Raw genomic sequence first — 14,110 nt, 5'->3', positions numbered from 1 at the left:
TAGTGGTGAGCGGTGCGAGGTGATGCTGAGCAGCCCTGTCCTGGTTCACCTGAAAGGGGGGGCCTCCTCTTGAGCGCTGGAGGGGGGTCCTCGAGCGCCCCGCTGCCCATCTGGGTGGGGAGAGGCCAGCTGCTCAGGCCGAGGACCGAGCGCTCGGTCTGTGCTTCTGCAAAGCCCGGGGCGCGGGGCCGCGTCCTCCGCTCTGCACAGCTGCGAGGTGGTGCAGCCTCTCACCGGGCGCAAGGGGCCCGCTCTGACGGTGGCCTGCGCCCCTGGCACCCTCTGTTGGTTACCTGCAGTGGTGGCAAAACTTTGTCAAGGTGAACACATTGATTTCTGGAAGCAGCCAAGGCCGGCGACGAGTCTGGTTGCGTCGTGCTGTCCTTGGAGGTCGCTCATGGGGTGCACTCCTGTGCTGCCTGCCCCCCTTCCGGTGGAGGCCACCGCCATGGCGGCCCCTGAACACCGGAAACATGGCCGGGGGGACACAGGTAGGCCTGGAGACTCGGAGAACATAGAGCACCAGCTGGGCATGGTGGAGCATGCCCGCAATCCCGGAGCGTGAGGCTGGCTGGCACCCGAGCCTCACGCCGGTCATGCCAGCTACGCAGGAGGGGGACAGCCGAGGACCTCAGCGGGAAGCCAGCGCGGGCGGGGGAGCCCGTGAGACGCTTCTCCCCAGTTCACCGCCGAAGACTGGAGGTGCGGCTGTGGATCAAGTGGTGGAGCCCCGAGTGGACAAAGCTCAGGGATGACACCAAGGCCATGCGCTCAAGCGCCAGCACCAGCTCACAATGTTTTTTTCAGTGTGGCTTCTACTAAATGTGTGTTGATTTTTGCAATATCAAAACACTGGGAGTGGGCCGGGAATATGGCCTAGTGGTAAAGTCCTCGCCTCGTATACATGAAGCCCTGGGTTTGATTCCTCAGCACCACATATATAGAAAAAGCCAGAAGGGGTGCTGTGGCTCAAGAGGCAGAGTGCTAGCCTTGAGCAAAAAGAAGCTCAGTGCTCAGGCCCTGAGTTCAAGCCCCAGGACTAGCAACAAAAACAAAAAACAAAAACAAAATCAAAACACTGGGAGTCAGACTGGGAGTGTGGCTTTGTGGCAGAGCGCTTGCCTCACATACATGAAGCGCTGGTTTCGATTCCCCAGTACCACATACACAGAAAAAGCCAGAAGTGGCGCTGTGGCTCAAGTGGCAGAGTGCTAGCCTTGAGCTAAAAGAAGCCAGGGACAGTGCTCAGGCCCTGAGTGCAAGGCCCAGGACTGGGGGAAAAACAAACAAAACAAAAACACTGGGAGTCAGCCCTTGATGAGTGGAGATCACAGGCAGCACCACACAGCAGAAGCGTTTCAGCCCTGCCTCGCTGGCCCTGTCCTCGCTGGCCCTGTCCTCGCTGGCCCTGTCCTCGCTGACCCTGTCCTCGCTGTCCAGGCCTCGCTGGCCCTGTCCTCGCTGGCCCTGTCCTCGCTGGCCCTGCCTGGCTGGCCCTGTCCTCGCTGGCCCTGCCTCGCTGGTCCGGCCTCTCTGTCCAGGCCTCACTGGCCCTGTCCTCGCTGGTCCGGCCTCGCTGTCCAGGCCTTGCTGGCCCTGTCCTCACTGGCCCTGTCCTCGCTGGCCCTGTCCTCGCTGGCCCTGTCCTCGCTGGCCCGGCCTCGCTGTCCAGGCCTCGCTGGCCCTGTCCTCGCTGGCCCTGTCCTCGCTGGTCCGGCCTCGCTGTCCAGGCCTCGCTGGCCCTGTCCTCGCTGGCCCTGTCCTCACTGGCCCTGTCCTCACTGTCCTGCCTGGCTGGCCCTGCCTGGCTGGCCCGCCTGGCTGGCCCTGTCCTCGCTGGCTCTGTCCTCGCTGTCCCTGTCCTCACTGGCCCTGCCTTGCTGGCCCTGCCTCGCTGGCCCGGCCTCGCTGTCCAGGCCTCGCTGGCCCGGCCTGGCTGGCCCTGTCCTCGCTGGCCCTGTCCTTGCTGGCCCTGTCCTCGTTGTCCTGCCTGGCTGGCCCGGCCTCGCTGTCCAGGCCTCGCTGGCCCTGCCTGGCTGGCCCGGCCTCGCGGAATGCCCTCGCTGTGACCAGAGCTCCGGGTGTTTCTTCACCTCCTCCTTTTCCCCGGTGCGGGTCCAGGATCTTCACACTGATTTCCAGGTCTGCTCTGGGTGGAGCTGTAACCTGCATCTCCTGAGGTGTCGGAGGGGTGGGGGTGCTCCCCAGATCCGCTGGGCGAGGAAGTGCTCAGACCGGAGCCCATCCCAGCTCCTCTTAGGCCCTGCCGAGGCCACGCTGCCGCCCCCGGGTTGCTGGGCGTCGGCGCTGAAAATCCCTTCACCTTCATCGGTGCTTTGATTTTCCTCCGGTGTGACTTGCTCGGTTTCCCTACTGGGATTCTGACTGTTGTAAATAGTGACTTCCAGCAGCTTCATAGGTCGGCTGGATCCCGAAGCTCTCGTTTCTAGTCGTTTCTGGTTGTTTCTTGCCCGTGCTGGGCCTGGGCACTGTGGCTGAGCTCTTTTAGCTCGAGGCCAGTGTTCCACCGCTTGCTCCACAGCTCCAGGGAGGGCTTTGGTGTGGTGTGGGTGTGTGGCTCATTGGAGATGAGAGCCTTCTGGACTTTTCTGCCTGGACTTAGCTTCGTGCATGGCTGGGGTTTCGGGCGTGACCCAGCAGGGCCCCCCTTCTGGTTTTCTTTTAAATGGTTGTAGGGACTCTTGGGTCCTTCAGATACTTACGGCGCCCCGAGGTCAGGATGCCAGGACGGCGGGGGAGGACGGGGAGTCAGGGCTCCTTGGTGTGGTCACGGCCAGAGAGAAACCCTGAGGGTTTAGGGCATCGCTGCTTGGAGGCAGCCATGCTCTAGCGTAGACGTGTTCTCTGGGGGTGACCTGAACTTGGGGACTCCTGGCAGTGTCTGGAGCCACTTCGTGCTGCACAGAGAGGGGCCAGTGGCCTGTGGGAGGAGGAGGCTGGGAGGCGCGCCCCGCTGGGGTGGGCCCTGTGCTGGCAGGCGTGGCCTCCCGGGGCCTGAGGCGCGGGGTGACCTGTGCTGCCCGTGACCTCCGTGACCTTGACCCCAGCCTCTCCTCCTTGCTCTCCCCGCAGGTCTTGACGAGCCCCGCCCGGGCCACGGCGCGCGGAGGATGGAAACGCGCGCCCCGCCATGTCTCTGGGCCGCCTCCTTCGCCGGGCCTCCTCCAAAGCCTCGGACCTCCTGACCCTCACCCCCAGTGGCGGTGGGGGGCCCCCCGCTGTCCCCGATGGGGAGATTATCTACTCCAAGAACAATGTCTGCGTGCACCCGGCTGAGGGGCTGCAGGGGCGGGGGGAGCACCACCCAGGTGAGGCTGGGGGCTGGGGTCGGGGGTCCCGGGAGGGGAGGCCCCAAGCCGGGGGGCAGACGTTCCCAGGCAATCGCTGGTCCTGTGGGCCTCGGTCCAGGGCCGTCACCCTCGGAGAATCGGGGAGCAGTGGAGCCGTGGAGGGGACGTGGCGACTCTGCCACCCGCGGCCATTCCTGGGGTGCAGTGAGACATTGTGGGCACGCAGGGAGGGAGGTGTCCCTGGGGATTTTGCCGTCATTTGTGAACCCCAGGGGGAGACTCCGTTCTGCATTCACAGGGCAGGCCGTGTGTGTGTTCTGAGTTAGGGCACAGGTGCCACCACACCTAACAGCCCGCCGTAGCTCCCGGGGCTGCCCCTGGGTCCCCGCCAGGCCCTCGGCCTCCCTGCCCTGACTTGGAACAGAACTTTGTTTTAGTTTGTGTGCGTGCACTGGTACTAAGCCTTGAACTCACGGCCTGAGCACTGTCCCTTAGTTTTTTCACCGGTGCTCTACTACTTGAGCCACAGCCATACTGTGTGTGTGTGTGGGGGGGGGTACAGGGCAGCCTGGGGTTCCCTCCCCCTCCCTCCCTTCCTTCCGCTCTCCGGGAAGCCTGGCCACCACCTGGGCTTGCTTCCTCTCTTCCCAGGGCAGGGCACGGGTGCCGCCCGAGGCCCTGGCCAGGTAGCCGGGTATTTTCTCATTTTGTTATTTATTCGGTTATTTATGGACAGCGTCTCCCTCCGTAGCCCGAGAGGCCTTGAACTGCAGACCTTCCTGCCTTAGCCTCCTGAGTGCCGGGCCGGCAGGCAGGGCCCCCCCACACCTGGCTATCAGTGTTTAAGGTGATGGGTGACAGCGAGAGCTGAGCATCTCATTGCGGTTTCGAGGGGCCCTGGGCAAGCAAGTTAGGAAGCAGGGGGAAAAAAATTAAAATCAAGCTAATGAAGTGCTGGGCACCGGTGGCTCACGCCTGTCATCCTAGCTACACAGGAGGCTGAGAACTGAAGGTTATGGTTCAAAGCCAGCCCAAGCAGGAAAGTCCATGAGACTCTGATCGCCAATGAACCACCAGAAAACCGGAAGTGGCGCTGTGGCTCAAGTGGTAGAGCGCCAGCCTTGAGCTGAAGAGCTCAGGAACAGCGCCCGGGCCCTGAGTTCAAGCCCCATCACCACCACCAACAACAAAAGTCTAGCAAGGTGTTTGTGTCAGACCCTCTTTCCTGGGGTTTTCAGGGCGCTGACTGCCAGGTACAGAACATGACCCAGCCCACTTACACCAAGGCCCAGTCCTGCCCAGCTCTGACCTCCAGCCTGCTGCTCCCTTGAACGCAGGCACCCCTGGAGGACCGGGGACTGAGGGGGCTCCTGGGCCCTGTGTGTGGTGGGCTCCACATTGGTCTGTGTGGGCCTGGGGGAGGGGTTCCCCAGGCTCTGAGTGCAGGGGTCTGGTGTGAAGTGCACGGAATGGAAGGCGCCCTGAGGGAAGGCTGGGGGAGGGAGGGCGGAGCTCTCAGCTCCCTCTAGATGGCAGCGCCTCGAGATGCACAGCTGGCAGGGCTCTGGGGACCTTTCTTGAGCACAGGAGCTGAGGGGTTCGTTGGGGGCACACATCTCTGCCAGAGGCGGCCCGCCAGGGGACAGAGCAACATCGCCCAGGAGACAGGAGACCCCCGAAACCGCTCAGGGCTGCCGTGGGAAATGCTGCCCCTCCCAGCCTGAGCACCGCCCCCCCCCCCCCCCCCCCCCGCTCGTCTAGAGATCCTCCATCCTGCTTCACACCTGCCCTGGGGAAATACCCAGAATGCACAGCTGCGGGGCGCAGGCCAGGCACCTGGATTTGTTCCCGTGAAACAGGCGTCAAGGCCCCGCCTCCGCCCCTCCTCAGACTGCCGGACTGGGGGGCTGGCGAGGCTGGTCCCGACACGGGGGCCGGCCTCTGGTGTGGCCAGGAGCGTGCGTGCCTGCGCGTGAGCACACCAGACACGGGCTCACGCCTCATCCCTCCCCGAGGTGTTTGGCTGGAGGGAGACAACAGCCGGAGCTGGCTGTTCCGTGCGGTCTCCATGGAAACGGCCAGCGGCCTTCGCGGGGCTTTCCGCGGCTCGCGAGCCCCCCTAACCCTGGCCCTGTGACTCCCCACAGGGTACCTGGGCTTGTACGTGGAGAAGGATGAGCTCCTGGGGGCCACGCTCATCCTGGCGTGGGTCCCCAACTCTCGCATCGAGAGGCAAGACGAGGAGGCCCTCCGCTACATCACCCCCGACAGCTCCCCGGTGCACAAGGCACCCCGCCCTTGGCGCCAGCGCACCCCGAGCTCGGGGGCCCCTCACCAGCCCTCCCTCACAGAACAAAGGCCCTCCCTGACCCCCAAAGATGAGGATATCCTGGTGGTGGCCCAGAGCAGCCGGGACACTGTGCACATCAGCCCATCCCCGGAGGAGGGGGAGCAGCCGGCCCGGGGCCCCGGAGCCCACGGCCCCCACCGCGACTCCGGGATCTTGTCCACGGTCAGGTCACAGGACGGAACGGAGGATGGCCGGGGGCCTCGGCCTGAGGCCGGGGAGGAGGAGGGCTCCTCGGAGCTTTCGGCCGATGGCGTGAGCAGGGACAGCTCCTTTGACTCGGACTCAGACGCCTTCTCGTCACCCTTCTGCCTTTCACCCATCAGCGCCGCCCTGGTGGAGGGCGGCGGCTCTGCGTTCCTGGAGAGCGAGGGCAGGTGAGTTCCCCACGCGTAACGGGGTTCCCGCAGGCATCCTTCCGGCCGTCCGGGCAGGTGACGCGGCCTGCCGGGGCTCCTCCCGCCTGCCAGCTGCGGAGGCCGGGCCGCGGCCACTGGGCACCGGGGGGACTGGGCTCCGTGCCGGGTGGACGTGGGGGCCTTACCCGGCAGGGTCCCCCGAGGAGAGCCTCTGACGGGAGACGCGCGTCTGGGCGCCCGCCACCGCGCTGCCCAGGCCCCGGGCTCGGTGTGGCGGCGTGGGCCAGCCCGGGGCAGCCGGAGGGAGCCCAGGCGTGGCAGGCAGACCCTGCGTCTTCCTTTGCCCTGGGTGAGGCCGGCGGCGAGTTCCGTTCGGGAAAGCGCCGATGATCCCAGTGCTGATGAATGGCCGAGCTCCCGTGGGAGCCAGCCCTGCGCGGGGCGCCCACGGTCCGGCACGCGGGACCACGGCTCTCCGTACCCTGGGTCCGGTGTAGTTCCCGGAACTCGGCCTTGCACAGAAGAGGAAAGGGAGGCTCAGACCCAAGCTAGTGCTCTACCGTGTGAGCCACACCTCCACTCGCTGCCTTTTGCTGACTAATGGAAGACGGGGGGCGGGGGTGGGGGGGCTTTTTGGCCATGTCTGCCCCGTCCGGCTTGGAACCCTCATCCTCAGATCTCAGCCTTCTGATGAGCTAGGGTCACGGGTGTGAGCCTCCAGCGCGGGCTGCAGCCGGGGCTTACCCGGGGCTGGGGTGCGCTGGCAGGCAGGCAGGCAGCAGAGGGCAGTGAACCGGCAGACGCGGCCTGCCTTCCCTGCCTTCCCTGCCTTCCCTGCCCTGGGGCAGGTCTGCCCCAGGCTGAGAGCGCAGAGAAGAGGCCACGCCCTCTGGTGGACTGGGCCGGCACTCCCCCTGGTGGTGCCACCGTGTCGGTGCAGCGGTGCCCCAGTGCCCACCCCTTTGCTCTGCCCCAGGGAGGTGGCTTCGCGGCCTGGGCTGAGCCTGCCGTCCCAGGATGCTAGTCAGAGCCTGGCCAGCGCGGTCCTCCATCCGCCAGCCACGCCGTGTCAGGAGCTGGGACGGGGAGTGGGGGCCTGCCTCCTGGCTGAGCACTGGCACCATGCTTTGTTTCTCCGTAGCCCTGGTTTCCCCTCATAAGACGGGGACCATGCTATCTCTTTCAGGGGTCCCCATGCGCCCACACGCCTGCCCCTTTCCAGGTTCTCTGCTAGCTGGCTCCCGTCCCTGGCTGCCTTGACTCCCACAGTCATGGTTTCTACCCAGGGGACAAGGGCACCTTGCCCCCCAGTGGGGCGAGGGCTGGCCCCCGTCCTGCCCTGGAGCCCGACCTCTTCTTAGCTGCCTCTGCCGTGGGCCTCTAGCCCGGGCTTCCTCCCCCACCTCACCGGCCCGTGTGGGTTCAGCCTGCCAAGTAGGGCACTGCTCGTCCCGTGCTCCTCTCTCGGTCCTGCCGCTGGAGCCGGCTCCCGCCCTGGGCCACGCCCCTTGTGGCACCGAGGCGCTGAGTGTGAACTTAGGGATGGGTGGATCTGGTTCAGACTGACTTCACCCCCGCCCGTGTGATCTTGTCTATCCGAAGCTCAGTGGCCTCGAGGGGGTGAAATGCAGGGCTGCTGGGAGTCCAGTGCCAGGTGGGGCAGGGGGCCTGTCAGCGAGCCTGGCCTGGAACCCGCCCTCGCCCGGGGCTGCTGCGGGAGAGTGGCACCTCCTGTCACCTCCTGTCACCTCCTGTCACCTCCTCACCGTGGGCATGTATTAAGTGCTTGGGGGCCTCGTGGCGGCCATCTTCGTGCCTCTCATCCTTTGGGCCTAGAGTGTAGAGGCCTCACCAGCCCTATCACCTGCTCTTTGTGCTCACATCTAGTGTGGACCAGGTTCCATGCATGCGGTGTCCTTTCACTTTCCGATACCGTGACGAAGGACCCGAGGCCCGCAGTTGGGAAGCTCTAAGTCCCAAATCACAGGCCCATGGATTGGCCTTGGGAGGGGCTGCCATCCTCTTGCTGCCATTGTGATAGGAAACCAGGGCAGAGGCAGGGCGGGAATCCATCACACCCCTCTAGAGACGGCTAGTGCCTGGGTCAGGAGAACGACCACTTTCTCCTAGAACACTTCCTCCTCAGGGGGCTTCCTCCTCAGGGCCCTTCCTCCTCATGACATGCCCCAACAGCTTCATGACCTTGCAGGAGAGGTTCCAGCCCCACCACAGCCTACTGAGGCCCGAGCTCCCCACACGTGACCTGTATAAGTCCCCCCAACCCGCAGAGGAGCACAGCCCAGTGCCGGGACACCCCCCCACCCCCCCGTACCAGGAGCCTGCTCGTCTGGCTATGGTGGAACCCGCCTACCTTCAAGTCAGAGGTTGTGCAGCGTGCTTCCACGTGACCCGCGTGTCACCGGTGCCTCGGAGCTTTTATTTTTAAAAAGTAGGTTTCCGAGAGACCGCGTCCTGCACTTGGCATTTCCCCCCATCTTTACCTGGGGCTTGGTTTCGTTGATTTAAACAGTGTTATTACAAAGATGATGTACAGCCCGGCGCCAGGGGCTCACGCCTGTCATCCCAGCCACTCAGGAGGCTGAGATCTGAGGGTCAAGGTTCAAAGCCAGCCTGGGCAGGGAAGTCTGAGCCTCTTAGCTGCAGTTAATCAGCAGGAACTGGAAGTGGTGCTGTGGCTCAAGTGGTAGAGCGCCAGCCTTGAGCTGAGGCGCTCACGAGTTCAAGCCCCAGGACCGGCCAAAAAATAAAAGTAAATAAAGGTGCTGTACCGAGGGGTTCCAGTTACCTAAGTCGGGTAGGTAGAGGGTGCGTTTCCTCTTGGACAGCCTCACCCCGCCTTTGCGCGCTCTGTGTTTCCTTCCCGCCCCCACCCACGGTGGTAGAGTGCATTTCCACAGGGTCCGGGGAGCGCTGCGGCTGCCTGTTTGCCCTGGCTGAGTTTGTAATCCGCCCACCGTGCCATCTGGGTCCCTTGGAAGCGGCCCTGGCCCCTGCTGTTTCCCTCCCTTCCCTGGAGGCACCCGGCCTGCGTTGGCCTGTGGGTAGACCTGGGCCCTTGGCACCTGGGACTGCTTTCCAACACCACGAGGCCACACCCCCTTCACTCAGCCACGCCCCCTTCACTCAGCCCCGCCCCCCGGGGTTTCCCCCGGTAGTGCACTTGGAAACCACTCTGTGAGGGGGGCTGGGGAGGGGAGGGGCCATCAGGGCTGGGCTCAGGGACAGTGACCTGGACGCAGGAGCCGCGCCCCAGTGGGAGTCAGGGTTGTGACCACCTACCCCAGAGGGCAGGGCAGGCGGCAGGCTCAGGGCCCCTCTAGTGGCAGAAACGGAGAAGTACAAGCGGAGTGCCTGGTCCTCCGGGGCTGCAAGGACAAACAGTATTTGCCCCCCAACACAGAGCTCTGAGTGCTGGAAAGCACCGCCGTTCCCCCCCCCCCCCCCGTGCGCGCTCCTTTGGGAGCTGTCTGTGGGGTGCAGGGCCGGGCCCCCAGGGAGCCTCACCGCCAGGCTCTGAGGTCTCCCCCGAGCTCCCCAACACAGCCATGGCCTGAAAATCAGAGCCAGGAAGTGGTGCGGCACCACCCCGCACCCCGCACCCCGTGAACCGCAAGCCCACCTCCCGGGGACCGAGCCCCCGACGCGTGCCTGCCCTCCGGCTCGCAGGACCCGAGGCCCTGGGCCATGGCGGGGCTGCCCGGTCCAGTCCAAGGGGCCCTGGCAGCACTGGGTGGCGTGGAGGAGAAGCATCCCGCGGCTCCCCCTTTTCCCAGAGCTCCCTCGGGCGGGGGGGGCGGTTGGTGCGTCTGTCCCATCTCACCATCGCCCCATTCCCCCCCTCCCCCGCCCCGAGCCTCAGTGGCAGCAGGTGCAATCTGCCGTCCTGAGACCAGCACTGTAACACAGAAGCTCACAGGTATCAGAGTCAGAGCAGACACCTGTCCTAGCTGCTCAGGAAGCTGAGCTCTGAGGATCAGGGTTCAAAGCTGGCCTGGACCAGAAAGCCCGTGAGACTCTTATATTTCCAATGAGCCACCAGAAAGTCAGAGTCGGGGAGTGACTCGAGTGGTAGAGCACCAGCACATATTGAGCAGGAACGCTGCCTACCGGGACTTCCGCCGAGATGGGGATGGTCATGGATACCGCTAGCTCCATGCCCCCCCGTACCCCACCCCTACCCCGCATGCCCCTGTGCCGCGGAGCGGTGGGAAGTTTCCTTTTGTGTGACACGGTCCCAATCCACAGAAACGGTGTCCGTGGCCGTGGGGTGGGGTGGACCGGCAGCGGGAAAGGAAGGTTTGCCTGTCTGCAGGAGTGCACTTGTGAGACTGTATTTCTTTTTTTAATTTGTAATATATTTTTTGTAACTATGCTAATCTTTAGATGAAGATGAGGTTTTGTTTTGGGCAGTGCTGGGGCTTGAACTCAGGCCAGTGCTCCACCTGTGGAACCACGCCCACCCCCTCTCGCTTTGGTTTGTGTTTAGATAGTACCTTACACTTCTTCCTTCAGGCTCTGACCCTCCTACCTCTGTGCCCTCCGTAGCTGGGATTACAGACGTGAACTGCCAAGTTCGGCTTGTTTGTTGAGACACGTTCTGGGATTGTAGGTGTGAGACACCATACCTGACCAAAACACAGTTGAAGAACAGCCTGGCACTGGGGGCTGGCTCTGTCTGACCTGCTGTCGTGTTAACCAATCCGGGCAGGGAGCTGACGCTGCTGGCCTTTCTCCATCCCCGCCGTCCTCAGCCTCAGTGGTGACCCCGTGCCCAGGCAAAGAAGCCGCTGGCCCTGGTGGAGGACAGCAGCCAGGCCTTCGGGGCAGGCTGGGCTGTGTCTGCCCTGGGGTTGCTGCCCTTCCCGTGGTCTCTGGCTTCTCCTGACATTGGCCCGGTCCCGGCTTTTGTCCTGGCTGGAGGGGCCCTGTGTTCAGTCCCAAGCAGCCTCCCGCCCGCCGAAGGCCCAGCCGCGCCGCAGGTGTGCGGGCCCCTTTCCCAGGAGCCCTCCGGAGGTTCTGCTCCCTGTGGGGCATGTCTGGACGGGGGTGGGCCCTGGACCTGGGCGCTGTCCCTGAGCTCTTGCTCAAGGCCGGCGCTCTACCACTTGAGCCACGGCGCCACTTCCAGTTCTCTGGTGGTTGATTGGAGATCAGAGTCCCGTGGATTTTCCAGCCTGGGCTAACTTTGAACCTCAGTCCTCCGATCTCAGCCTCCTGAGTAGCTTTGCAGGCTTGAGCCACCGCTCAGGTGGGTGGGCTTCCCTCCCTGAGGATGGCCGTAGCAGACTTGCTCTCCTTGGCCCCAGTGCTGGAAGATGGGAAGAAGCGAGGGACAGAGCTGGTGGGGGGGGGGGATGAGCATCGGAATGCCACCACCCTCCGTATATTAGGAGCCAGTGTGAAGCAGGGGTGGGGGGAGGGGGGAGGCCCACAGGCCCATGGAGTGACCGGTGGTCCGTGAGAGGTGTGTCCTTGGCCCCCTGAAACTCAGGGCCACATCCCTGAGCCAGCCCAGGTGCCCTGAAGCCTCAGACACCCCCCCCCCATGTTCTGGGAGCCCCTGCGCCCCTCTCGGGCCCCCAGGAGCGGGCTGCCGCTCCCCACGGTCTGTTGTTTGGGTTTGTTTGTGCTTCGGTAACTGGGAGCTGAGATTTATTTCTTTAAAACATCCCATCGCTCGACACCCTGCAATCTGTTCCGGGCTGCCTTGGACTCCTCTTGCCGTCTGTTTCCGCGACGACGCCTGGCGCAGGCTCCGTGCGCGCCTCCCCTCCCCCGCCGCCCGCGGCCGTCACCAGCTGCTCCCCCTGGCTGATCCCGGGGTCCCCGGGAAGCCGCTGTGGAAATGGCAGCAGCGGGTCTTAGCTCCGCGGCTGGCCTGCAGCCCCCCGGGGTGGGGGGGGGCGCGGTAGTCTAGAAACAGCCGGGAGACCCCGGAGTCGCCCAGAGGTCTCGCTGCCAAGCCAGGAAGCGGGAGACGCCCAGGCGGCCAGGGCCAGAAACTGGCTGCCACCAGCGCCAGGATTGTGGAGGGGTTGCCAAAGAATTCAGGCTGCTGCGTCTGGACAGTGCCCAGCCCTTTGATGTGCGGCTGCACACGTGTGTTTGGGACACACACACACACACACACACACACACACGTTGGAAAGGGAGAGGCTGTGGATTGGGCCACACCAGCCCTTCCTCCCCCCCCCCCCCCCCCGCCCCGGGAGTCCAGCAGGGCCTACAGCCTGCCTTCTGGACGCCCAGTTGGGAGCCTGAGCCTTCACCCAAAATCCCTGGGGGGGGGTACCCTTGGCAAGGCCTTCACCGCCGTGCCTCAGTCTCCCCATCGGGAGATGGGGTGGGGGTAGAAGGGGGAAGTCAGAGGACACCTGGAAAGGGCTGTGCGGAGCGCTCAGCACAGATGCTAATGGTTGCCACGGTGACCAGACTGGAACGTGGCACCGGGCTGCGGATGGGCGTCCGGGGGGCTGCCAGGCACCGCACAGCGCGGTGCGGCGCGGCGCGGGGAATTTCTCCTGTCACGGAAATCACAAGTCCAAAACGCGGGCCGGCCCCCGCTCGAGGCCTGCCCGGGCTCCATTGTGCGGCCCTGTCTCGAGGTCGCTGAGGCTCCCGGCTGTGCAGATAGACTGCAGGCGAGGACTCTGCCCGGGTCCTGCCCGTCCCGCGTACGGACCTGTCCGTTCACCTGTCCGTTCGGCAGAAACTTAGGCGATTTCGTTCGTAGCATGATTTTAACGAGTTGGTGTTTTTTTGAAGAAACAATGAAGTCCCAGAGTTGTGAAAATGTACAAGGGTTTCCGGGCACCCTTCACCCCAAATACCTAGGGGTAATTTCTGTCATAAAACCCCACATGCAAGCAGGTGCTGGTTATCACACCTGTAATCCCAGCTACTCAGGAGACAGAGCTGAGGATCGTGTAGTTCAAAGCCAGCCTGGGCAGGAAAGTCCGTGAGACTCGGATCTCCAGTGAACCACCAAAAATCAGGAAATGGAGCTGCGGCTCAAGTGGTAGAGCGCTAGTCTTGAGCCCAAAGCTCAGGGACGGCGTCCAGGTCCAGAGTTCAAGCCCCAGGAAAGGAGGGTGGACAGCAGGTCCTCGGCTCTGCTGGGATTACAGGCACCTGCCTCTCCGAATCCTGCCCCCCACCCCTCAAAGTGCAGAGCCCAGGGGCGCCTCAAACACGCCCAGCCGAGCTGCCCGAGCTCCTGGGCCCAGCCCGGAGCCCGCCGCTCTCCCCCAGGGCGGCTGCGTTCAGTCCGCTTTCGTCCCGGTGGCTGCACGTGGTAGCTGGGGCCTGCATGAGATCCGACTGGGGCGCTGCGGAGCAGTGTCCCTGGGGGGGTGGTGGGGGGGAGGGGTTCCGGCCCTTTGGGGCCCGCTCACCCAGCCCAGTTTGGGGCAATCTCAAAATGGTTCTCAGTGTTCAGATGCAGGGTTTTGTCGGCATGTACGTTTCCATTTCGCTGGGATAAATTCCTAGGAATGCCAATACTGGCTTGTATGACACCAGCTCCTTTTTTAAAAACGCCCTTCTGCTCGGTGTGTGCCTGTCCCTGGTGTCCCTGGTGTCTCTGGGGCCCGCATTGAGCTTTCGGTGTATTCTAGAAACTGAGTCCAGTGCTGAAGGCGATTTGCAAATCTTTGGCCCAGTCTACGGTGTCAACAGCAAATGGTGGCCATTCTGCTGCAGTCCATTTTGTCAGTTCTCTGTTTTGCGGATCATTACTTCTGATGTCAGACCTAGGAATCCCAGGCCTGGTGCTGGGTCTGGAGATGTTCTCGCATTTTCCTCAGAGTTTCACAGGGATGTCTGTGGCCCATTTAAGCTCCTTGGAGCGTCAGGTCTGAGATTCGGGTCAAGGTTCACTTTTCCACCTCACTTGTTGAAAAGACTGTCCGTCTTTCTGTCTGACGGTCCGTCCCCGCTGAGTGCTTCCGCTCTCCTATCCAGGTCAGCCGAGAGCACCGCACCGTAGGTGGGTCTTGGAGCTACATTTTTGCCGTGGTGGCGGTGGTAGGGTTCTAACTCAGGTCCTCGCGTTTACACGGCAAGCACTCTTA

The 14,110-nt window shown here is 63.6% G+C and overlaps 1 protein-coding gene across 4 annotated transcripts in view; it reads left to right on the top strand.

Annotated features, from left to right (window-relative positions):
• Tbc1d16 (TBC1 domain family member 16) overlaps window positions 1-14,110 on the top strand; it is a 53,138-nt gene that overhangs the window by 5,494 nt on the left and 33,534 nt on the right. For all 4 annotated transcript variants that reach the window (XM_048366360.1, XM_048366359.1, XM_048366358.1 and 1 more), the window contains exons 2-3: window positions 3,094-3,329; window positions 5,459-6,035. In XM_048366360.1, the coding sequence (XP_048222317.1) occupies window positions 3,152-3,329; window positions 5,459-6,035 (755 nt within the window). In that variant the 5' untranslated portion in view covers window positions 3,094-3,151. The remainder of the gene's footprint in view (window positions 1-3,093; window positions 3,330-5,458; window positions 6,036-14,110) is intronic.

The sequence above is a fragment of the Perognathus longimembris genome, chromosome 17 (genome assembly GCF_023159225.1).
Source record: "Perognathus longimembris pacificus isolate PPM17 chromosome 17, ASM2315922v1, whole genome shotgun sequence".
NCBI lineage: Eukaryota > Metazoa > Chordata > Mammalia > Rodentia > Heteromyidae > Perognathus > Perognathus longimembris.
Note: the sequence above shows the minus strand (reverse complement) of the source record. Positions and strands in the feature narration are given on the sequence as shown.